The 25,634-nt window shown below is 48.9% G+C and overlaps 1 protein-coding gene across 1 annotated transcript in view; it reads right to left on the reverse strand.

Moving 5' to 3' along the window:
* Positions 1–25,634, reverse strand: part of adgrb2 (adhesion G protein-coupled receptor B2) — a 122,178-nt gene that overhangs the window by 62,744 nt on the left and 33,800 nt on the right. Inside the window, exons 5-14 of the mRNA XM_084696019.1 lie at positions 14,382–14,546; positions 13,134–13,298; positions 11,411–11,512; positions 10,484–10,590; positions 9,279–9,473; positions 8,907–8,975; positions 7,866–7,974; positions 7,297–7,443; positions 2,835–2,913; positions 1,264–1,366 (exon numbers count right to left, since the gene is read on the reverse strand). Of these exons, the coding sequence (XP_084552145.1) occupies positions 1,264–1,366; positions 2,835–2,913; positions 7,297–7,443; positions 7,866–7,974; positions 8,907–8,975; positions 9,279–9,473; positions 10,484–10,590; positions 11,411–11,512; positions 13,134–13,298; positions 14,382–14,546 (1,241 nt within the window). The remainder of the gene's footprint in view (positions 1–1,263; positions 1,367–2,834; positions 2,914–7,296; positions 7,444–7,865; positions 7,975–8,906; positions 8,976–9,278; positions 9,474–10,483; positions 10,591–11,410; positions 11,513–13,133; positions 13,299–14,381; positions 14,547–25,634) is intronic.

Here is a 25,634-nt window from a genome sequence, read left to right on the forward strand (position 1 = left end):
GGGCAGGGAGAGAGACAGAAACACAGGGCAGGGAGAGATACAGAAACACAGGGTAGGGAGAGACAGAAACACAGGGCAGGGAGAGAGACAGAAACACAGGGCAGGGAGAGATACAGAAACACAGGGCAGGGAGAGACAGAAACACAGGGCAGGGAGAGAGACAGAAACACAGGGTAGGGAGAGAGACAGAAACACAGGGCAGGGAGAGAGACAGAAACACAGGGTAGGGAGAGATACAGAAACACAGGGTAGGGAGAGACAGAAACACAGGGCAGGGAGAGAGACAGAAACACAGGGCAGGGAGAGATACAGAAACACAGGGCAGGGAGAGACAGAAACACAGGGCAGGGAGAGAGACAGAAACACAGGGTAGGGAGAGAGACAGAAACACAGGGCATGGAGAGAGACAGAAACACAGGGCAGGGAGAGAGACAGAAACACAGGGCAGGGAGAGAGACAGAAACACAGGGCAGGGAGAGACAGAAACACAGGGTAGGGAGAGAGCAGGCTGATGGCCATTCACAGGCTTTGAAATGATGAAGCCAATGTGCAATCATATTGACCCGAGGTCCTGGTTAGCTGCATAGCATTTGCATATCAAATGTGCTACTCCAGGTCATTCTTCACGCACTCTGTATGTGTGTGTGTGTGTGTGTGTGTGTGTGTGTGTGTGTGTGCATGCTTTATATCTATAGGGACTTTTTGTATTCATTATTAGTTTCAAACAGTGCCCACATTTCTGTGAATGCATAATTAAATGTGCATTAAATGTAGGTCAAAGAGCAAGCTTCTCATTACACTGCATCTTCTCCACTACACTGAACAACTGGTTAATTCAGCTATAAATCTATTAATACAGCACCTCAGTGTAGCACAACATAACTACGGTAGAGTACTGTAGTCAACAAGCGGTCAAACACTAGAATGTTGTCGAAATATATGAATATATTCAGTCAAGAAGTTAAAAACTAGAATACACTACGCCAAAAAGTCCCAAACAACAATATATTCCAACAAACAGATGGAACTAATCTATAATACATTCAATCCAGAAGATGAAAAAACAACAGAATATATTCTATCAAAAAGAGGCAAAGGAAAAAGAGAATACATTGTTCAATGTCAGGTGGTGCAGTGAATAAGAAGTACTATTTTCCTACTGAATATACTATGTACTATAGAAGTGACTACATCAGACTGTGTGGTATTGTAAGCACATGCAGAGCGGTGCCTTCCAGCTCCACCAGGGTTCTGTGCACTCACGTTAAGCAGGAGGGAGAGCTCGACCACAACCATGGGTTCGCTGGGTTTGGGTTCAGGTCGCACGGTCACGGTCAGGATCTTGGAGTTGATGATCTCAGGAGCCCTGGGGAGATGACACAGCGGTCACATGACCACGTTACTCACCTGGCTCAGTCTGGAGAGACACACCGAGGATGAGTCACACTCATGCGCTTCTGTGTGTGTGTGTGTGTGTGTGTGTGTGCGTAGTGTCTCTTCATGATAGCTTGTCCAGATAGATTACAGAGTGTGTTTCTATGTATGACTCAGAGTCTTTGTCAACCTGTGTGTAGTTCGAGCGTGTGCACGACTGTGCACCTCCCAAATAAATATTCAATACGCTTAGCCTCCCTGCAGCATCTCAAGCCTTTTGAGTCTGTTGGCAAAAGCTAATGAGATACAAGGAACCCGGAGCTAGATCTAAACAAACAGGCTGAACCTATTAGCATTCAGCTATGCCGCAAAACACAAGCTATCAGGCTAGGCTAACAGGCTAGTCTAACAGGGCAGGCTAAACAACCCAAGCTAAAAGGCCAAGCTAATAGAGCAGGCTAACAAGCCAAGCAAACAGATTGGGCTAACAGGACAGGCTAACATGGCAGGCTAGCTCAGGTGCAACCAAGAGCACTGACCTGGATAACAAGGTCTCCCCCAGTGCCAAACAACATATGAGGAGAGACAGAGGGAGAGGGGAAGAGAAAGAGAGAGGGAGAGAGAGAGACAGGGAGAGGGGAAGAGAAAGGGAGATGGAGAGAGGGGGAGAGACAGAGGGGGAGGGGAGAGAAAGAGAGAGGGGGAGAGACATAGAAAGATGGGAAATGAAAGATAGAGGGAGAAGGGGAGAGACAGAGGAAGAGGGGAAGAGAAAGAGACAGGGAGAGAGGGGGAGAAACAGAGGGAGAGGGGAAGAGAAAGAGAGAGGGAGAGACAGAGGGGAACAGAAAGAGAGAGGGAGAGGGGGAGAGACAGAGGGAGAGGGGAAGAGAAAGAGAGAGGGAGAGGGGAAGAGAAAGAGAGAGGGAGAGGGGGAGAGACAGAGGGGAAAAGAAAGAGAGGGGGAGAGACAGAGGGAGAGGGAGAGGGGAAGAGAAAGAGAGAAAGGGAGAGACAGAGGGGAAGAGAAAGGGAGATGGAGAGAGGGGGAGAGACAGAGGGAGAGGGGACAACTACGTAGGAGCATTGCAGATGTATTTATTTGATGTTGATCTCTACTCTTGCAGAATTAGGGTTCAGCCTGTGGTCTGCCCCTCTTTGTGTCACGGTGTCTGGAGGAGGGGGTCCCTCACTGACCGGGCCCTCCCAAGGGTACTCCCCTTTTCTCTCTCTCAGTTTTTCTTGGGAGTTTTTCCTTTAGGATCAGGTGGATCTAGGTGCAGTTCTATGGGCATGCTGTATGTGAAGCCTTCTGTGACATTGTGTCACAGAAGTGAAATGGATTGTGACAAAGGCTATGTAGATACAGTTTGATTCGACCTTGGTTTCCAGCAGGGAGAAGAGATGGAGGAGGCTGGAAGAGGTAACTGACCTCAAAGGAAACATACACACATACTCACTTTGGGGCGGGCAGGATGATGCCCAAGGTCCGATACAGAATGGCTCCAATGACAAAATAAGATGTTTCTGCTTCGGTTTCTGGAAAAAACAAAGGAAACAAACATCAACAGATGATGTGAACAGAATCCCTCTTCACACACAGCAAACAGGCTGCCACAGAGCCCAGAGGCAGAGCCAGCCTAAGCAGGGAGCGGACACAGGTACCCAGAGCCAGCTGGGAGAGAACGAGGACTGGGGGAGGGAGGGAGTGAGTGAGTGAGGGAGTGAGGGAGTGAGTTAGTGAGGGATTGAGGGAGTGAGGGAGTGAGGGAGTGAGGGAGTGAGGGAGGGAGGGAGGGAGGCCAGAGGAGAGAGAGGGGATGGACTGTGATGCAGCAGGGGATGGCGGGATGAAGACTGGAAGATAGAGGGATGGACTGCGACATTTAGAGGCAGAAGGTTCTGCAGGAAGAGCAGATCGAGTGCCTTCCACGGAGCCTTTCTTTAGCTTCCCCTTGTTGTGTCTTTCATGCCCCGTATTGCATCCTCCCTTCTCGCTTTTCTGCTCTTCAAAACCCTCCTCTGTCTTCCAGCGCCTTCCACCGCCCCTCCTTTTCATCTCTCCACCTCCCTAGGCTCTCTCTTCCACCAATATCTCTTTCGATCCCTCCATCCCTCTCTCCGTGGACACGTACTTCCCCATAAACCCTGTGCTCCCCGAGAGAGGCGCTGTCCCTCTGTAAATGTCAACGCATCCGGAGTGAGGGATGAGAGAGGAAGGGTGGAGCAAAGGAGATGGGTTTCTTGTGTGAAAGATGATTCTCCCCAAATCTTTCCTTCTCTCTGTCTCCGTCTCTCTCTCTGTCTCTCCCACTCCCCCTTGGCTGAGTCTGGGTGGCAGACCGGGGGGGGGGGGGGGGGGGGAGGGAGACAGGAAAAGAGGGGGAGGGAAGGGAGATACAAGGTGGTGACTCATCCAAAATCTGTTCAGCCTATGAGGTAAGACTACAAAGTGAGAGAGAGGGAGGTATAGAAAGAGCGATAGATATAGAAGGCGATAGATATAGAGAGCGATAGAGGGAGAAAGAGAGAGAGGTGTAGAGAGAGTGACAGATGGAGAGAGGTGGAGAGAGAGAGACTGAGGGGGACAGTGGGAGAGAGATATAGAGACAGAGGGAGATAGAGAGTGATGGAGAGTGATAGAGACAGTGTGAGAGATAGGCAGAGAGAGAGAGTGATGGAGAGTGATAGAAACAGTATGAGAGAGAGAGGAATAGAGAGAAATAGGCAGAGAGACAGTGATGGAGAGTGATAGAGAGAGATGAGGACAATGATCAAAGTCTCCGTCAGAGAGCCGTCAACTGTGATAGATCCTAATTGGATGCCGTGCGTACGAGCATGCAAATGAGAGCCCCACTGTATTGTGGGTAAATGTCGAATCGGTCCACGTTAACACCTCAAACCACAAACTCATTATGTGAAAACTTGATTGAGGAGAGAGAGACCGACAGAGAAGGAGAGACAAAGCGAACAAAAGAGAGAGACAAATACTGCAGCGTCGTTCTGTCACAGGCAACCTCGTCAGGGATTTGTCACGCCACCACCGTTAGAACAAGTCACCGATTGTGGATCAGGAGTCGGACATTAGCGCTCACCGCAAATCCCAGAGATCCTAAACCCGTCGCCTGAGTCAGCAGAGATGCCTACATCACAAGGAGACCTACGTCATGAGGAGAACTACGTCATGAGGAGAACTACGTCATGAGGAGAACTACGTCACGAGGAGAACTACGTCACGAGGAGAACTACGTCACGAGGAGAACTACGTCACGAGGAGAACTACGTCATGAGGAGAACTACGTCATGAAGAGAACTACGTCACGAGGAGAACTACGTCACGAGGAGAACTACGTCACGAGGAGAACTACGTCATGAGGAGAACTACGTCACGAGGAGAACTACGTCACGAGGAGAACTATGTTTCCCATCAGCTGAAGAGTCCGCTTGTCCATTTGATAATACATTTTACATTTATGCATTTAGCAGACGCTTTTATCCAAAGTGACTTCCAAGAGAGAGCTTTACAAAAGTACATAGGTTACTGAAGTGCCAATGGGAAGAACCATAAGAGCATGTAGTATACATGCTACCTTCCTTGTCTCATTTCCTGCCTCTCTAATCGGTGAACAAGCGATAGGTAAAATCCATACAGTAAGCTGTTCTCATGTTCTTAATCAGTCCTTTGTATAAGAATCTGAATAGATATTTCCAGTCAAGCGAATGAGACAAGACTATCATTAGGACGAATGCAGAGCGAGCCTTCATGAGCCTTCCTGGAGTCTGGTATGTTCCATATAACTTCACCAGCCATGTCATGTCTCCATTACAGTATTACACAGTGGCCTATTATGTTTCATTAGGGCTATTCCACCTGATGACAGTCGGGGTTAATGTATTGGCAAGTGTCAATGGGCGGTGTTACAGCGGGTCAGGTCATAAAGTTGAGTGTGTGTGTGTGTGTGTGTGTGTGTGTGTGTTGCAGTATCAGTCCATCCCTACAGGAAGTTAGGTGTCCTCCGGTGGATTTGTGAACAGGCCATCCTTTGTCCACTGGGCCGAGACAGAAGACTATCAGTGGTCCGTGTGTGTGTGTGTGCGTGTGTGTGTGTGTGTGCATGCGCGTGCACTCCCTCCTGCGTCATTGACTTGTCAACCTGAGAAAGCCTATGATAAAGTGTTAAATGAACCAAACTAGCAGATAGAAATCAACTAAAGGCCACAGTAAAAATGCCACGTCTCTACCAGTGTAGAACCTGTCAGAAACCTCCAGACACAATCCAACACCCCCACACTGAGGAGGAGAGAGGCCAGTCAGAGAGACGGTGTGCAAGGCCAAGACAGGTTGCAAAGGATGAGAGGCATACTGCAGCGTGGGTGGCTGGATGGGCTGATGTAGGGTGAGAGACAAAGAGAATGAGAGAGAGAGCGAAAGAGAGAGGGAGGGAGGGAGGGAGAGAGAGAGAGAGGGGAGAGGGAGAGAGAGAGAGAGAGAGAGAGAGAGAGGGGGAGAGGGAGGGAGAGAGAGAGAGAGAGAGAGAGAGAGAGAGAGAGAGAGAGAGAGAGAGAGAGAGAGAGAGGGAGAGGGAGAGGGAGAGGGAGAGGGAGAGGGAGAGGGAGAGGGAGAGGGAGAGAGAGAGAGAGAGAGAGAGAGAGAGAGAGAGAGAGAGAGAGAGAGAGAGAGGAGGGAGGGAGGGAGGGAGGGAGGGAGGGAGGGAGGGAGGGAGGGAGGGAGGGAGGGAGGGAGGGAGGGAGGGAGGGAGGGAGGGAGGGAGGGGGAGAGAGAGAGAGATGGAAAAAGCAAGAAATAGAGAGAAAGCAACAGAGAGAAAGAGGGAGAGTGAAAGAAAGCGAGAAAGCAACAGAGAGACGGAGAGATAAGAGAGAGATGAAAAGAAAGAGTGAGCCATGTGAAGTCCTAAGGAGCAGACCCCCCCTCCCCCACTGTGTCACCCCCCCCCCCTCCCTCCATCTGAGACATGTCTAATCTTTTATTATGCAGGGCGGGAGAGGCAGACAGGAAGTCAGGCCTGGCAATTTCCTGTGGGGCGTGTGTGTGTGCGTGGGGGAGGGAGGGGGGGGGCTCAGGGCTACATGACAGTGTCGGCAGAGGAAGTCTTCTCCTCTCATGTCAGTCCCATCATGTCACGGCCTCTCTGCTCCTTCAACAAGGCCTTTCTCCCTCTCAGCTCCCTTACAGCCTCCCGCTCTCTTGTGTTTCACTCCATTAGGCCTAGAAAAGTCTCTGTCTTGGTTAACGTGGAAATCAGATCCACAACCTAATCAAAAAGCACTTTTCAAAGTTTCTTGTCTCTCTGCCCCTTTCTCTCCCTCCACCCCGTATCTCTCTCTCTCTGAGTCTCTATGTCTCTCTCTCTCTCTCTCTCTCTCTCTCTCTCTCTACCCATCTCTTTCTCTCTCTGTCTCTCTCTCTCCTTATGCTTGTTTTCCATTTCCCTCCAACTGTTTCCCATTTATTAGTCTACCGGAGTTCCATTCAGAGTCAAGATCTGCTGTAACCATGTTCTCTAGAGTCCATTTACCCACAGAGTACTTAGATGTCAGCTATTCATTGTGTGTGTGTGCAGTGTAGTAATAAATAATATGAAATCCACAGATGAACAACTTTGCCAAAGCAGATGTGACCTCGTCAAGGGTCAAAACCCTCGGCTTGACTCATCGGAACAGAAATGTGCATTCTTGTGAGGTCAACGTGTTGAAGAAATTGAGGTTCAACAACGTCTTTGCAATCTTTCTGGGTCACACGGCTGACGGTACAGTGAGACTCTTCAGAGGGAGAGAGAGACGAGGGGGAGGAGAGAGAGAGAGAGAGACAGGGGAGAGAGGAGGGGGAGGAGAGAGAGATGCTGAGAGAGAGATGCTGAGAGAGAGGAGAAGAGGAGAGAGAGTGGTTCTGAGGCGCACCTTGCGAGGAGAGAGTGAAGACCTCTTTAGGGATGTAGAGTTTGTCCTCAGCGTTGCGAGCCCAGTCCTTCATCCCTCTCCGGCCCTTCATAGGGAAGTTAATGTCACTGGAGACGGCAGAAACCGGCTCCCGCTGGATGGTGATCACTACACACACACACACACACACACACACACACATCGTAAATACACAACAGCAATTGTTAAAAATCCCGAAGAACGATAAACAATAATTCCAGAAAGGGAACAGGTCGATGAGAGACATTTTATGAGAATCAATAAAGCAGTTACGTTTGCTGGAATCAAATGAGATACGCGTGCCAGGAAACATTAATGCTAATTATAGTGCAAAAATCATTCCCCGTAGACAGGCAACGCACTGAAACTGCTGTTGAGATGTGCTAATGCTAATGCTAACAAGGAGTCTGATTTGGGGTTAATGGGGGGAGACCCCCATAAAAGAGATAACCATCAAACCTAGGGGTTAACAGTGGGTGGTTCCTCCACCCCTCCTCCACCTGGGAACCCCCCCCCCCCCAGACAGAGGCTGTGTTGAGTGTGGTACTGACTCAGGTTGTTGGTGACCACCAGGAAACTCTGGAAGGGTTTCTGCGCCTCTCCGATGAGGTGGATGAAGTCTTCCAGCACCCTCATCAGCTGGCCCGCGCCTGGGGAGACCTGGGGGGGGGGGCGGGGGGTCAGTAAGGTATCCTCTGCTCAGGAGGTACGATAGGGTTCATGGGGTACACTAGGGTTCCCAACAGAGACACAGACCAACACCATCTCATAAGACCCGATATATATAAAACACCCTCATTAAACTGCAGATGTCGAATGAATGTTGGAAGAAAAACCAAGCTGAGATTGTCGTACTGTGCACAAGAACAAGCGTCATGTGAAGGCTGTGTCAGGTCTGAGTTATGGATGCATCTGCTACTGGTGTGCAGTGGCTTTGGGCTTCTTAGCACTGGAGAAACACACGACAGCAACAGGTCCAGTACCACACTGGTGGGAATCATCATTCATGATTTGGTCTAATCATTTCAGTACAATCCTCCCCCTCGTCATCATCATCATTGTCGTATGCAGGCTTGTGCATGTGTTTGCATTCTTAAATAATGTGCATTTATTTGTATATTGAAAGGAGTGTTTGCGTGTGTGTTTGTGTGGGCAGCTGCCTTTAGGTTGACATTGAGTGTGATACAGTGCTGTGTTATAATGGGTTTGTGGTACAGTACGATGTCATATCCTTCGATCGTTGTTTATGTAGCCCAGATGGCAAGTAAACACATGTTAATTCAAGGGCATGGAGGATGGAGGTTGAGATGAATACCCACTGACACACACACACACACACACACACACACAAACAAACACACTCAGAAACACACGCACACCAGCTGTAAACAGCGAGCGATACCTTCCGAGAGTGACAAACAGGAGTGTGTTTACTACTCAGTATACTGATTCAGTATAAATGCGGTACCGTCATATTCACCGAAGTGTGACAGAGCCTTTTAACCACACACACACACACACACACATCGTGGCGTACCAGACACACGGAGGCAGTACAAAGGGAAGAGAGGTCAACATGTGATGTTGCCTACCTGGTGAGCGTCCTCCCACTTCTCCAGATTGTCCATGTCCAACATACAACTGACTACCTGGAAGAATTTCTGAGGGGAGACGAGACAGATGCTTTCAGATGATCTACTGGTGTGAGTATACGCACGGGTGAGTGTGTGAGAGAAAGAGAGAGAGAGAGATCGAAAACGAGAGACTGAAAGAGAGACAGAAATAAAGAGAGAGCGAGAAACAGAGAGAGAGAGGACACAACTGTATCTGCAAATTCCCGCCAATCGCTTTTGTACCGTCACACTTTCGCTCTAACCGGACAGCCACGTCACACAAACAGTCATCCTCTCTCCCCGCCCGCCCTCGCGCACACGCCCCCCCCCCCCCTCCCCCCCCGTGGTCACCTGCACGTCGTCGGGAGCTGGGATGTAGGTTGCTCTCTTGAAGGTGTCCGTCACATTTCGCAGGATCTCCGTGGAGAACAGGAGGTCGCCACTGTAGTAGCTCCGCCTCTGAAGCAACTCCAGGAGACTCCTGACGATCTGAGACATGCCCTCCCCCGCCAGGGTCCTCTGACCCTTCGCAAGATGCTCTCTCAGCTGGGGGGGGGGGGGGGGGGGCAGGGGAGGGGGGGGGGCAGGGGAAGGGAGGGGCATCTTTTAGCATCCCCCAAGGAACACCGTGTGCAACAATCTCAACAATCGATGCACCGAAAAAAACGATAAAAAAAAAAAAAAGAGTTACGCTTTGTAATTCAGAAGGGCCCATAGCAGGCAGGGACACATTTGTTCTTAAATGTATTGGTTCTGCATCTTGGCAGGTTATATCTCACTGGGCAGGAGGGACAGGGGTCAGAAAGGTCATTGGGAGAGGTCCTTTAGGTCAGTGCCTACAAATTTACTGCATATTTGACTATTCCTTTGACCCTGTTCCTGTTTTTCAAGATAAGTGACCCAAACCAGCCAATTAAAGAAGAGGTCAACACAGATTCGATGAAATAGGAATAAAAAACATTGTCATAAAAGTTCTGAGCTTCTGATAAAAGGCAAAGATCAACCAGTACGTAGATTCAGAACTTTGATGACACACAGTACACAAGAGCAAATTCAGGGTGTGTGTGTGTGTGTGTTGATGGCATCTGACTAGGATCAGTATTTTAGCAGTGAGGGAGCTGGGAAACACAGGGCAGACACGAGCAATCAGCCCTAATGAAACAAGACCAAGTCCTCGTGCTAATTAGAGGTTAGCTCCTTAGGCTAACTGCAATCAGCATGTGGCCTCCCGTCATTACAGAGACAAGAGGTCATAGTTCACCCGGCAGGAAAACAGCAGCTGATGAACGCGTCCATTAAATATCACCTTTAAACAATGGGGGTGAAAAAGCTTTGAAAAACTAATTTGAGAAGAGAGAAAAGTCTGGGACGAAAAACAATAGCTCAGACTATTTTTGTGATGATAATGACTGAGTTACTTCACCAAGACAATGCTATAGGAAGCTAACTGATCAACTTTTCAAAGCAACCCGGTAATTCTTCTTTCACAGAAGATGTGACCGCAGCCTGGGAGAGAAAACAAAAGAGAAAAGAAGAAGATTCCGGAAGGGACTTACAGATAAATGTAAATATCTAAATTCAAGTGAGACGCATCTGGCGAAGCTCGGAGGACCCCAGTAAGCAACTCCAGTAGTGTCCAGCAAGCAACGACGACTAGCAGAACCTGGAGAGGAGAGAGAGAGGAGGAGAGGAGAGAGAGAGAGAGAGAGAGAGAGAGAGAGAGAGAGAGAGAGAGAGAGAGAGAGAGAGAGAGAGAGAGAGAGAGAGAGAGAGAGAGAGAGAGAGAGAGGAGAGGAGAGGAGAGGAGGGAGGGAGGGAGGGAGGGAGGGAGGGAGGGAGGGGGGGAGGGAGGGAGGGAGGGAGGGAGGGAGGGAGGGAGGGAGGGAGGGAGGGAGGGAGGGAGGGAGGGAGGGAGGGAGGGAGGGAGGGAGGGAAGAGAGAGGGGGAGAAGAGTGGGTGGAGAAAGAGAGAGAGAGAAAAGATGGGTAAGAAAGAAAAACAGAATAGTTAGGAAGTGAGAGAGAGGAAGATGAGAAAAAGTGAGAAAAACACACTGTAAAACAACAGTCATTTCTCAGCAGTGCCATATTAGATTTCTCCTTTAAAGGCTTTTGACATGTCTGAACCAGTTTCATTCTTTGGTGAGGCACACAAGCTACACACACACACAGACACACAGACACACTTGCCTTCACCAACACACACGGTGGCCAAACCGTCTATCACCTTTATATAACAATAATTGTTTGTAAATGGAACGACTCCCATCACCCCGACACAAGCTGGACCGTTAGCTAATGAAGTCCCACAGATGTGTAGATGTGATGAGCACCTTTTGGCTGGGTTTCTCACACATGGAGACTTTAACCCAAACAGAAAGCCAAGCTAGGCGGCTGGGTATGGGAAGCAGTCCCAGGTGTGTTGTGGTGTGTGTACAGGTAGATGACCTGTCGTATGGCAGCGTCATGTCGTGTTGAGCTCACCAGTGGCGTTAGTCGGACACTTATTGTAGACGGTTTCTCCAACCGAAGCCCTTTTCCAGGTCATGGCTAGAAGGTATTCATCTTTACATATCTCATGAAGAGCTGACGAGAAGGAGGAGAGAGAGTTACACACCAACATCTAAATACACACACACACACACATATCCACTTTACACGGACACACACACAGATGCCCAAAGATACGCAGACACATGCACACACACACACACACACACACTGTCGAGACACACACACAATCAATTCTTCCCTGGCGCAAGCCCTCGTCTTATTTGTTCCCCCTCACATATTGTTCTGCTCTTTCTGCCCATGTCCTTGTCTCATTACAGCCCCTCTCCCTCTCCCTCTCCCTCTCCCTCTCCCTCTCTCTCTCTCTCCCCCTGTCTGTCTCTCTCTCTCTCTCTCTCTCTCTCTCTCTCTCTCTCTCTCTCTCTCTCTCTCTCTCTCTCTCTCTCTCTCTTCCTCTCTCTCTTCCTCTCTCTCTTCCTCTCTCTCTTCCTCTCTCTCTTCCTCTCTCTCTCTGTGTTCATATCCATCCCTCTCCCTCGCCTTCACAACCCTGATGAGAAACAGCGCCAGGCAACCGTGTTTGGTGAGGGACACTGTGAGGAAGGGGGTGGGGGCGAGGAGGGGACATGAGAGAGAGACGTTCCCAACACCGCCTTGTTCATGTGGATATATGTTCTTCACTGTGCGCGTGGGATCTGCTGGGCTCCAACACAGTCAGAGGACTTAGCAGCTAGGGCTGCTAGTCATCTGTTCTATAGCCTCTCAAAGCTGCAAGCAGACACCCAACACACACACATATACTGTAGATACACACACACACACACACACACACACCCCCGCAGAGCCGCAGTCAAAGGCATGCTTATTAAACTGTGCTGTTTTCTGCAGTGGCTGACACACTGACAAATTGCAAAGAGCAGGGCTTTGAACAATTTCCCTCCACCAAAGGGAAGGACAGAAAAGAAAAAGCGATAGAGCAACAGCAAGAGAGAAATAAAAAGGGACAGAGAGAGAGAGAGAGAGAGAGAGAGAGAGAGAGAGAGAGAGAGAAAAGAGAAGAAAACGCGAGTACGGCGATGACAGGAGGAGAGGAGAAAGAGAAGAGAGAGAGATAGAGACATGAAAGGGGGGAGAGGGATTGTAAATTAGGAAGGAAAAGGAGGAGCAGGAGAAGACCTGAGAAACGGAGAAGAAACTAAGAGAACCAGGCTACAGGGCGCCGAGAGGTGAAGGAGGATATTAACATGAGGAGTGATCTGAACAGACAGACAGAGACAGAGACAGAGACAGAGAGACAGAGAGACAGAGAGACAGAGAGACAGAGAGACAGAGAGACAGAGAGAGAGAGAGAGAGAGAGAGAGAGAGAGAGAGAGAGAGAGAGAGAGAGAGAGAGAGAGAGAGAGAGGAGCAGGGAGGAGCAGGGAGGGGGCCTGGCCTGGTCTGGGCGTGTTGTTCGACAGAGAAACCTCATCTCTCATCAGGAATCACCTCCATGCTCCCAGACACAATGACAGCTGGATTGATCCTCATGAGAATGGCAATAGCTGACCCACACACAAACACATCTAAACAGGCAGGTATCACTCCCACACACCCAGTACACAGCCACACACTTAAAAATACATAGACGCATATAGATTCAAACACACACACACACACACACACACACACAGAAACACACACAGGCGTGCTGACCGGGGCACTTCTTGTCGTTGCAGGAGCGGACCTCCTCCCCGGAGCCGTCGCAGGGGTAGCCCTGCACGCCCGTGCCCTCGCACATCCTGAAGCGACGCTGCCACCCCGAGTCACACGTCTTGCTGCACAGACTCCAGTGGTTCCAGCTGCCCCAGCTCCCCCCTCCTGGAGACACAGGGGAGGGAAGGGGGGAGGGGGAGGGGGTAAGGGGGGGGGGGGGAGGGGGTTTCAGACATGGAGATCTAATTTGCTCCCGTGATTTGAGGTGTCACCTGGCATGTAGATGGAGAGATGATGTATGGGCATGTCACGAGGCATCAATCATGTGGCTCCCACCTCTACCTTGTTTGTGTGTGCGTGTGTTACGTACAGTGTGTGTGTGTGAGTGGTGTGGTTGACGTGTGTGAGAGACCACGTGTGTGTGTGTGTGTGTGTGTGTGTGCAGTGTTTCCGCTATGTTGGTTTTTCCGTGGCTGCAGAAATGCAGCGGGCCGCCACGGAAAAACCAACATAGCGGAAACACTGCACACACACACACACACACACACACTGTACGTAACACACGCACACATCAGCAATAAGGCTGTACAAGATTGGAGGCCGTCTATCAGCAGTGATTGTTAGAGTGCATGTCGGAGAATTGCACGGACACGCACTTCACACCGCAGTTGAGATTGCGTGTGTGCGTCCTTGTGATCTTTGTTGTGCTTAGCCTCGAATGCTTAGCCTATCAAAATGCTTAGAGTGGCCTACCTTAATCGATAGGTTAGGCTACTGACCATTTACAATAAGTTGTTATGTCAATTATTATTGGCAGCATTTATGCCATTTAGAACATACTTTATGAGTGTAAGGTGTTTTCAAGTAGCCTAACTTTATTTCTTTGGGGGAAATAGGACGAAAATATGTGAAATATTACATTAGCTATTAGACTATTACATTAACTTGCTCTGAAATATAGGGTAAACAGAAGAAACACTGGTGTGTGAGATCACGTGTGTGTGTGTGTGTGTGTGTGAGTGAGAGAGATCACATGTGTGCGTGCGTGTGTGTGAGAGAGAAATAAAATGGGACAGAGAGAGAGAGAGCGAGAGAGCGAGAGAGCGAGAGAGAGAGAGAGGAAAGAGAAGAAAACGCGAGTACAGCAATGACAGGAGGAGAGGAGAAAGAGAAGAGAGAGAGAGAGATAGAGACATGAAAGGGGGGAGAGGGATTGTGCGTTTGTGGGTGTGTGTAGGAGGGCCTCACCTCCACAGGAGGGGTTGGTACACTCCCTGCTCTCCTGGTGCGCCCCCTTGCACTCAGCCCAGCCGTGCACTGACACGCTGCAGCGCCTCTGTCTCAGCTGGGACCCTGTGGAGCAGCTCACACTGCACCGGGACCAGGGGGCCCAGTCCAGCCACTGGCCCTCCACTGGGGAGGGAGGGGAGGGAGAGGAGGGAGGGAGGGAGGGAGGGAGGGAGGGAGGGAGGGAGGGAGGGAGGGAGGGAGGGAGGGAGGGAGGGAGGGAGGGAGGGAGGGAGGGAGGGAGGGAGGGAGGGAGGGAGGGAGGGGAGAGAGGGAGGGAGGGAGGGAGGGAGGTGGAGAGAGAAAAGGAGACAGAGAGAGCGAAAGGGGGAGGGAGGCGAGAGGGGTAGGGAGAGTAGAAGTAATGGGACGGTGGAGTGATTAGTTAATGAAGTTAGGATAAAGAAAGGGTGAAAGACAAAGAGAGGGAAAGAGAGACGTGGTGAGAAGGGCAACGAAACAGAGAAGTGCTTAAAGAGACTGATGGAACACTCCCTTTAAACAGGCTAATAGAACCACACTTCAAATGAATCATCTCCCTCTTTTAAAAACTCCAGAACAAACTGAAGCTTTTCCCCTTTTTTAAGTGTCCACTTCTCAGAAAAACGTACTTGCGGATTTATTTCTTTTACCCAGGGTATGATTCATGGCTCAGTGCGATTTTGAAAGACTGCTTTTCGACTAATCTCATCTTGTTGGGTTGTGGACTTTGCTTGTGTAGCGAGCTTAATCAAAGAGGAGTACAGGGGGTTTAATGCAATCAAAGTAGTGGCGGTCAGACAGAGCAGGAATACCAAGCAGTCTCAACGAAGCCTAATGACATCAGCTCTGTCTGGATGAAGTCCTCCACTGCCGCCTTTGATAACAAACTCTCAGAGCCAAACCACGAAGCTGCTGACCATGACGGCTCGTCAGTCCCCTTTCAGACACAGCCGTCATCGAGGACCAGCCAATCGATGGCCAGCTGGATCGAAACGCGTCTGTGCACTGCAGTGTACTGTACCATCTCATGGGCGGACGGGATATCGGTTTGACCCTTTTCTGTCGTACCGCCGTGATGAGATGTAGTTTGTGACGTGACAAAACATTGCAGTGTTCTAGGGGACCAACGGCTGTTTGTGCGCGCGTACACGTTTGTGTGTGTGTGTGTACGTTTGTCGGCGTGAGTGTGCCTACATGTGTGTGTGTGTGTGTGTGTGTGTGTTCTGTCAAGAGTGGTGAAATTCTCTTGTTTGTGACGCTCGTCGTTTCAGAAGTGCGTTGATGTATCAGGACAAACACTATATGATCTCATGAATAATGCACACACACTGCCTCACCCACGTCTTTCTCGACGGTTTATTGACGTCGCATATATTTGATGTAAATCCTGTCACATTAGCATTTCCTCTGCGTGTGTGTTTGTGTGTCAGATAAACATTCCCATAGATGACAGATAGACTGTACTGCAGTAAGCCTTTAGAAGAGGTGACGTGATGGATTCGACTACAAAGGAGTTGACAACACAAAACTACTCGGTTCAATTCACTCAATCCAGCACCTGCGATTGTGACAGACTTGTGTGTGTGTACAGTGCCAATCAAACGACTTTGGTCACCCTTTAATTTGAACTTGGACAAGCGAACGTCTAAGTATTTGTGTGCCTAGATTTGACTGATATCAAACTTGTTGGATATTGGCTTGAGATGAACAAACACAACATCCTCTGCCAGCGTTGGCTAGCTGGGGGAGTTGGACGCTAGCAGAGATCAGTCAGGTTGTTAAGTGGCAGAGTTACTGCAGGTATTGTCGGGTTTATGAGCTCTATCAAGAGATCTAAATATGATTCATGCTGATTAATGTGAGCATTGTAAGTGCTTTTGTGTGTCTGTACTGTGTGTGTGTATGTGTGTGTGTGTGTGTGTGTGTGTCTGTGTGTGTCTGTGTGTTCATTGAGAAGCTATCAACAAAGTCAGGGTGGAACTGCGATCATCATTCATGAACTGATTGCAGAGAGAGAAATATACAAAAGAGGAGAGAGAGAGTACATAAAAGTATTCCTGTCTTCTCTTTTTTACACACACGCACACATACACACACACCTAGTTGTATTCATCCTAGTAGTCTCCACAAAGTGTTACTGCCATAATATGTCTTAGACATTTTAATTTCAAAAGAACCTCTACTTTGAACTGAAATTAACACTCTTGTCAGCCTAGCATGATGGATGCACCAAGACACACAAAGACTTTGGGCAGCCAGCCAGATAGACAGACACATTTCATTATAATTACATGAAGCCGAGAAACACTTGTCCCTGTCTTTCTCTCTCTCTCTCTCTTTTTGCCATCTTTCTCTACCTTTATCTACCGCCCCCCCAAAGACACCGAGACAAACCACAGCAGGCTTCCATTAGATGAAGACCCTTGTTTATCTCTCTCTCTCTCTCCCTTTCCCTCTCTCCCTCTCTCAACGAGATATGAGACAGGGGCGGCTGCCTTTATTTCCCATCGCCAGGGAAGCTGTTAGTTTTTTATTTATTACAAACCTTTGGGAGACTTTGACTGCAGTCATATCATGAAAGAGCGAGGCAATCCTGTGTAATCTGCTGGGACAGCGAGAGACCCATCACTGGCTGTCAGCCCAGATAGTATGACTCACCTTAAAAAGACCAGCTAAGGAAGAGGACGCTTTCCAATAATACTTTCACATGTCCCAGACAGAGGTGATAAGGGACATACATGCGCTCTTTCGGTAGAGCTGCCCACTTCTGATCCTTGGTGTTCTTGCAGGACTTCCTTTGTGCACTCTCCGTACGTCGCTCTGCATACAAGCGCCCGCCGACTGAATGAATGAAATGGAACCGCAGAAGCATAATACACGCTGATGTGTCTTAGATCGTTGCTAAGGCTTCATTAAGTACATTTCTTTCCCCTGTTCAAAACCAAAGCGACCAACACGCTTTTGCCCAGCACGTGGAACTCCCCCCCCCCCCCCCCCCCCCCCCCCCCCCAGTCTCTCCTCCTCCAACCCTTCCTGTTTCGAGCCTTCACTAATGGCCTGGCAGGGAGGTGTGTTACACGCCACCTTGCACTTGTTCCGTTAGCGCTCCGCCGTGCCAAGCAGGCGATTGCTATGCATCACCAGGCCGGCGGACACAGAGCCGGCGACACGGCTCCAGGCTGACGCCGTGTGACACTGGAGGGGGAGGGGCAATGTCCCGCCCGGGCGCTCACGGTTCAGTCTGCACGCATGACGGACGCCAGGGACTGATAGGCTCCGAGCTTAAATACCAGTTCTGCGACAGGCTGCAATCACAGTCAATCAAGACCTGCCTCCCCCCCCCCCCCTCCCTCCCCGCCCTCATCCTTCTCACCCAGTCTCGCCCAATGACGGCAATCTCCCCCACGGCCCTGTGGCAGTCTGCCGGCGGCGTGCTGAAAGGCGTGTACGGGGGGAGGAGGGTGGGCGCTGAGCGACGCCCAGCACAGACGGAGGAAGCGTCCCCTTAAAAACACCCGACTAGCAGAGATGCCATGGCGACGACATGGCGCCTCCTGAAGAGGTCACAGGTCATCTCACAGAGACTGTGGGCGAGGCTGATGGAATGGTGGCCGTCACTGAACAAGTCGCTAGACCCCTGAACAAGTCGCTAGACCCCTGAACAAGTCGCTAGACCCCTGAACAAGTCGCTAGACCCCTGAACAAGTCGCTAGACCCCTGAACAAGTCGCTAGACCCCTGAACAAGTCGCTAGACCCCTGTTAAACACCCAAGTGAATGTCCTCGTTTCCCCATAATGATGGATCGTAGCGTTCTACGAGCAAAATAACGAAACCAGCGTTATTTCTTACGTGCGTTTCCCGAACATGCTCGTAAGGAGTAGGCTAATCTATGAGCTTTCAAGAGCTACGAATTATCAATCTTCAGCCACTTAGCTACGATGGCTTTGGGAAAAGGCCTGTAAAACTACGATTTGTCGATGGGTACGATGGATTCTACAATCAACTTAGGTTAAGTTAGGTTAGGCTTTCGGGAAACACAGCCCAGGTCTGGAGAGGAGACTGAACACAAGATAACTGTACTGTCGGGGGGGGGGGGGAGTTGAAGAGGCCTCTGAGGAACTGGGGGGAAAGATTCTATAGCCTGACTGGAGCGAGATCAGACAGGACAGTGGCAGAGAGAAAACGCTTGTTGAATGAACAATGCAGGGTGACGTGTGTGTGAGAGAGAGAGACAAAGAGAGAGAGAGACAGACAGACAGGAAAGACATAAGAGGTTGCGAGGTGCAGGGAGATACCGCGGACGAGAGAAATCCCACAGAGAGACACAACAACAGAGAATGGACTGGTGCTCGAGACGTGTTCACGCTCGAGTGAGTGACACCTGGAGAAACGGCTGGACAGAGACAGACGTGACAGAAAGAGAGATGGAGGTGGACAGAGAGAGGGTTGGGGAGGTGGAGGGGGGAGGGGCTATGGCGAGGGGGGAGGGGCTATGGAGAGGGGGGAGGGGCTATGGAGAGAATGGAGATGCTACTAACCAGGACACACAGCTATGTTGCACAGCTTGCTCTGGCTCTCAGGGGCCCCGCAGGCCTCGGCCCCTCCTCCGCTCACACACTTCCTGCTCCGAGTCCTGGAGCCCCGCCCACACGTCACAGAACACAGGCTCCATGACGACCACTCCTCCCACAGCCCATGCGCTGAGACACCGACGGGCGGCACATGCAGCCAATGGGAGATGAAGAATGAGAGAGAGAGAGAAAGAGAGAGGCGGAGGGCGGGGTTATGAGTCGGAAAGGTGACCCGGGCACCACCGTCCAATCGCGTCAAAGCAGGAAGTCGGTCGTCTGGACAGTGGTGCTGCCGCACCTGTTTTGTTGTTAGAATGCTTAGCCAGGGTGAGGAATGCTGGATGTGAGAGAGCAGGTTAGGTTAGGAATGGACAAGCAACACAGCAGATCATGAATATTATCCAACATGAAAGACGTGCGTTTGTGGACAGAATGAAGGAGGCTGGAGCATCACAAGAGTGAGTTTTCGAAACATTACCGTACAACTTTACATTTGAGTTTCAAGAACCACCATGTGACCGGCATTACTCATAGTGAAACGCTGAAGGGACATTGCTGTTTAGTTAAATGGCATTCAGTGTTAACAGTATAGGTGATTAAATATTTTTAAGAAGTCACAGTATAAGGTTGACTTGTAAGGATGTTGTATAAGGGCGGTTGAAGGTCGTGGGACTAAACAAGTTCACAAATCAAAGTCCACAACACCACTTACCCCGAGAAAGCCCAACATCCTCCACAGCAAGTCTCACCTGTGTAACCGCTTGCACAGTTAAGGGAAACTAGACGGTATTGTGGCTAGAGGCAGTTCATATAACCTCACGTGTTGCCCTGCATATTGTTTTCTACTCTTCTCTTTCAACAGAACAACAATCAGCAACGTGCATGTAAGAGTGGTTTCGACTGGCGTTTGGAGCGGGTGACAGAGAGAGTGATTTATGATGTTGTAAAGACATGAGAGGGAGAGACCAGTGAGAAGTTGAGCTCTTTTGGCTGTGGTGGATTCCGAGGCGTCTGTCTCCTGGCCCTGGGCTCCCTGGGCCTGAGGTGTGTGTGTCACTGCTGATTTATGGGACGTGCGGAGGACTGCTCGGCCAGTTCTACGCAGCTGCGTGCAGCCTCGACACTCACAGAACTCACACACACAAATGTACTTATGCACACGCACACACATACAGAGAAAATGAGAGGGATCATGTGAACATGAAGGCTCCAGAATTGTGGAGGCAGAGGCAGTGACGGAGGCAGTGACGTGGGCGTGGGAGGTTCAGAGAGAGAGTGAGGGAGAGAGAGAGAGAGGTAGGGAGGGTTAGGGAGAGTGAAGGAGAGAGAGAGGCTGAAGGAGAGTCAGGAAGATGTGGAAAGTTAGCAAATGTTTGAGGACAATTATGGGAAAAGAGGCTGATTCTGATGGAGATTTTGAAGGAAATGCTGAAAGGGAGATATTCAAAGAGAGGCTGAGAGACGTTTGGAAGGATGTTAAAAGGGAGATTGAGTGAATGAAACAGAGTGGGAGAGAGGCTTTGCTGGCACTGTGCTATGTGAGGTTGCCATCTAAATAAAACATGCAGATGAATAATTAATTACTCAACTCTGTGGAGAGAAGCTCAGAGGCCAGAGAGCGAAAGACAGAGCGAGAGACAGAGCAAGAGAGATTGAGCATAAGGGAAGGAAAGACAGATAGATGAAGATAAAGAAAGAGAGAGAGATAGTGTGAGAGGGAGAGAGAGAGATAGTATGAGAGGAGAGAGAGAGAGAGAGAGAGAGAGAGAGAGAGAGAGAGGGAGAGGGAGAGAGAGAGAGAGAGAGAGAAAACAAAAGGAAGACAAAGCCATCTGCCCCCCCATGCAACCCAACCAACAAACCCGACAGTCCAAAAAAGAGTTCCTAATCACTCGTTTGAAAGCCCACACTCCAGGCTCCATCAACACTGGCAAGCAGGGAGGATCAATATCCACAATCAGAAACCATTGTGAGACTAAACGACAGTGTCTACTAAAGACAAGAAAGAACGTCTTTCTACCTGTGTGAGGTGAGGAACAATAAGCCAGAGCAGCTGCGGAGGGCTGGAGCCAAGATGTGGGGTGATGGAGGAGTGAGGGTCGTACAAAGAGGGAGACATGGAAGAGAGAGAGAGAGACAGAGAGAGATGGAAGAGAGAAAGCACATAGAGGTGGGTGCAGAAACAGAAAGACAGAGGACACTTGGAACCATACACGTGCATTAGGCAGTATTGGAGATTGTAGTGCTCTGCAGATGGAGAGCACACACACACACCGCGCACACACACACACACACACAGTGCTCCCACACATCAACCAAGTGCAGCAATCATGGAAGCCTACATTTATGAGAGCCCATGCCAGAGTTGGCCGTCCCACTAATTGAGAGACAGAAGAGAAAACGAGTGTTTGGCCCCACCTGTGGGTGAGAATGTGAATCTACCCCGTTTGATGAGTGGCCAGTGTGTCTGTGGTAGGAGGGAGGGAGGGAGGGAGGGAGGGAGGGAGGGAGGGAGGGAGGGAGGGAGGGAGGGAGGGAGGGAGGGAGGGAGGGAGGGAGGGAGGGAGGGAGGGAGGGAGGGAGGGAGGGAGGGAGGGAGGGAGGGAGGGAGGGAGGGAGGGAACAACAGTTTTATGCAAATAAGCCGAGAGGTCGTGAGTCGACAGGGAAACGGAGAGACAGAGGGGTCAAAGGTTGCGTCAAAGTGAGACTAAGTTACACACAAACATGTGGGATGAGAGGGCGAATAAAGACAGAACATATCATACACATGAGATCACACACACACACACAGTGTGTAACCTGCCTGTTACGCCTCGCCTCCTTAGAGTGCTCGGCTCACGTTGGGCTCCCGTGCAGGGCCGTTGCTAGGAATTCTGGGAAGAATATTGGTGTAGGCCCCGCCCCCCGATTTTTCATCGCCAAAGAACAATTTAACAAAAACATTTTTTTTTACATACATTTTTTCTCTATGTTCTTGACAGTGGCTGACACAATGCACCAATTTGTATTTTTGTTTTTTTTCAATTAACCTAGCCTAACCTAGCCTAGCCGAGTCTTGGCATTAACATTAAAAAAATCTAAATTGGCTTATCAATGTCATAGGTCTAGAGAAACAGCTTCACTTTATGAGGACGGCAAGCTGTAAGATTAGCCCCTGCTTAACATTAACAAGACTCATGTCAACAGGCTACCATAGCACTTAGGTTTTAGTAAACACTCATGTAAGAATGGAAAATGGTATCCTACTGCTACTAGAATTTTCAGCATATTATAACGTTTGGAAAATTATAACCTTACTGATCTTTTCTGTGGATGATATTTAGTGGATAATTTTGTCATGTCAGCCTAGTCAGGCGATTATTTTACACTGCTGACCACACGTAACGTTAAACGTTAGTGACATTCGGTTAACGCAGTATTGTTAGTAGCTGGCTAAGCGCTCGCTAGCTCCAAATTTTCAAGAGGAGAGAACCATGGACCAAACCATTTTTTTTAACAGAAGGGTGTTATTGCTCTGAAAATATAAAAAAATGTTTCCAATTTTGTTTGATTGTGTGGCTTTGTTTGAACTCTGATGCATTAGTATGAGTATTAGTTAGGCCTATGCATAATAATGTAGTCATTGAAAGTGAAGCCTACAGAATAGGCTACTGGGGTTTTTGTGGGCCCCTAAAATTGTCATCACCTTTCACCCCTAAACGGCACCCGTGTCTTTCAGTTTGGTCTTTGTCATGATTAGCTGACTGGTCTGTCACCTGTTGGGTTTTGGGTTCATTCGTGAGAGGCGTCGCCACCTGTGTCTTGTTTGGTTTCGTATTCACGTCCCTATTTTGCGTCCAAGCTGCTTCGCGATAACGATGGATCGTACCAACGATCGAGCAACAAACGAAACCATCGATATTTCTAAAGTGCGTTTCCCAAACATGCTTGTTGTATCCTTGTGGTTGTGTTAATGTCTGTGAGTGCCCCAAGTCGACACTTTAGGTTTGAAGGGAAGGAGACGTTCCTAGCTTTAGTGCTGATGCAGGTGTCAAAGCTAGTCTATGTGCTACACAAAAAAAAACGTATTGCTTTAGTACAGGGGTGGGGAACGTCCGGCCAACGGGCAGTATGCGGCCCGCAACATCGTTTTGTCCGGCCTGCCATGTCACTGCAGGAATCATATTATTAGGTGCATTATTTGTTTGCAGCAGCACTATTTTAATATGTGGAAGAGGACCGTGTAGACCGTAAGAACACATTTTTAGAAGACACGTCATAACATTTTCAAAAAATCGGCACCATGAGTGCGAATACAGATCGCGAGGAGCAGTATAAAGTTCAGTTGGTGATTTCTAGCCTACAAAAGGTCTTAGAGCAATTTACACATATTCAAGCTGTGACATGTGAAATAATATGAGATGCTGGCGATGTCAGAGGGCCGGTTGGTAATGGAACTGGGCCGGTAAGCTATTTTGGACCATCCCAACTCCGACAGCCCACCGTGGATTCTCCCGGTATCCCCGATGGCCAGTCCGCCCCTGGTTCCAGCCATCACATTAGGGGTGAGTTAATTAAATGTTTGACCAAATATAGCAGGCAAATTTTTAAGTTGATAATTCTGTACGGCCCCCAATTGATTTTATAAATATCCAAATGGCCCTTTGCAGAAAAAAGGTTCCCCACCCCTGCTTTAGTAGATTACGGTTTTAATGGTCATTTTGGATTTCCTTTTATTTGAGGCTTTACACAAACCACAACTCGCCACATAAAACGTTATTTTTCGTTTTTAGTAAATGATCAGACCTTCATGGTGCTAGTCAGAATAACATAACAGTAAAAAAAAAAAAACTAAAATCTCGTTATTTCTATGACTGGGTGTGTTTCATACCCAGATAATCCGTTTTCTTCCAAGAAGATTCCATTATTAAAATTCCATCTGCACAGGGGACTCAAATGCAATCCTTTTGCTTGCGTTTCTGTGAGCTATAATAAGTAACTCACGACACACACACACCAATAACATTGTGAATAACCTAGAAGGTTGGGTGGACAGCGTTTAATTCAACAATGTGTGGTGCGTTCCAACAGTCCCTGGCTCCTATAAATATGCATTAGCATAGTTTTTCTTGTGATTTACACAAGGCTTAACAGATTCACCACCCGTCACATTTTGTCCCTGTGCTACCTGCCCAGACATAGATCAGATCAGAGATCTGTGGAGCTGGATGGAGGCGTTTTAGAGTGCCTCTCAACTTGGCTCCTCTTCAAAACCTATAACTTGTCGCAGCAATTACTGCCCAGTGTCTTATCAGGAGACCCACCATTATTCAAAACTGATCAGCTATATCACCTGAATTTAGGAGTTGTCCATCCAGAAAAAAGGTGGAAAAAAAGCACTTTTCAGCTCATTGGTTTTCTGTCAAGTCATTTTTTTGGATAAGACCCAACTGCTCTCTCTCACTCACTCTCTCACAAACACGAGCAAACTCACGAAATCTTGAAAGCACTCTTACATCCACACACAGACCACTCATCAAATTGTGAAAGCACCCCCTGAACACGGATAAATGACACACAGAATTTACTTTAAACAGCTCCAACAAAAGATCTACCATATAGCCTTTGTCCACACACACACACACGTTCACAGTATAGTATAGTACTTACACAGCCACACACCTAGTGTAACATAGGAAAGGAGAGAGGAGGAAGTCAAATCTAAAACACAGCACAGCAACCAATTCAACATCAGACGAGAGACTGAGGATATTTATATCAACTGCTGAAAGGAAAATGAGCCACTTAGGCATACAAATCGTGCTGGAGCATTAGCATAAAAACAAGATTAGCATATGCACCGACACAGAAGGGAAATGTTTCTCTTGTTTTTATTTTGGGGTGGGGAGGGAGGGAAGTGTCAACACAAAAAAACATGCTCTAGAGTAGATTCGAGACACTCTTACACCCCACACATGCAAAAAACAAACACACAGATGAATCAGAAAGCCACAGACAAGGCCAGGCTGATACTCGACAGTTTAGGGATGCTGCTATCAACTAGAGAGCATTAATCTACTTCCCGCGCAACACACACACACACACAGGGTAATCAATGCTGATGAGTAGCATCCATCCTACTGTAACAGTGGCAGGAGTAAGGGTGAGGTATGTTGAGTGACAGTCGTCACAACAACACAATGCAGCCTTAGAACAAGAACAATGAGATGTGTTGCGTAGGAACCACCCAAACGGAGAAGGTGATACAGGCCTGGGATTGTGTTTACGCTGTTCCGGAATTGATTCTGTTTCAAGGAGAGCAACTCCTAGGTTACCTTAGTGACAGCAAGGAACAGCGATAACGTATAGGAAGGCATGGAGATAAAAATCCTAGAATTCAAGACTGTGTGTTTGTGAGCGTGTCCTCGACTCCTCGTAAAGGACAAGAAGAGAGAGCGAGAGAAAGCGAGAGAGAAAGGGAGAGAGTGAGAAAACGAGGAAGAGGAAAGGATGGACAGTGAAAGAGAGGGAAAAGTCTAGACGGAGACAGGGACTCACTTAACCAGTCAGTCGTCACACCACACACACACACACACTCCTGGCAGTGTGAATTGAAATGACAAAGTGACATTGCTACGTTGACCCTGCCATTGCCATAGCTAAATGACAAACCGTGGC

This window comes from Hypomesus nipponensis, chromosome 4 (genome assembly GCF_054491055.1).
Source record: "Hypomesus nipponensis isolate SF chromosome 4, ASM5449105v1, whole genome shotgun sequence".
Taxonomy (NCBI): domain Eukaryota; kingdom Metazoa; phylum Chordata; class Actinopteri; order Osmeriformes; family Osmeridae; genus Hypomesus; species Hypomesus nipponensis.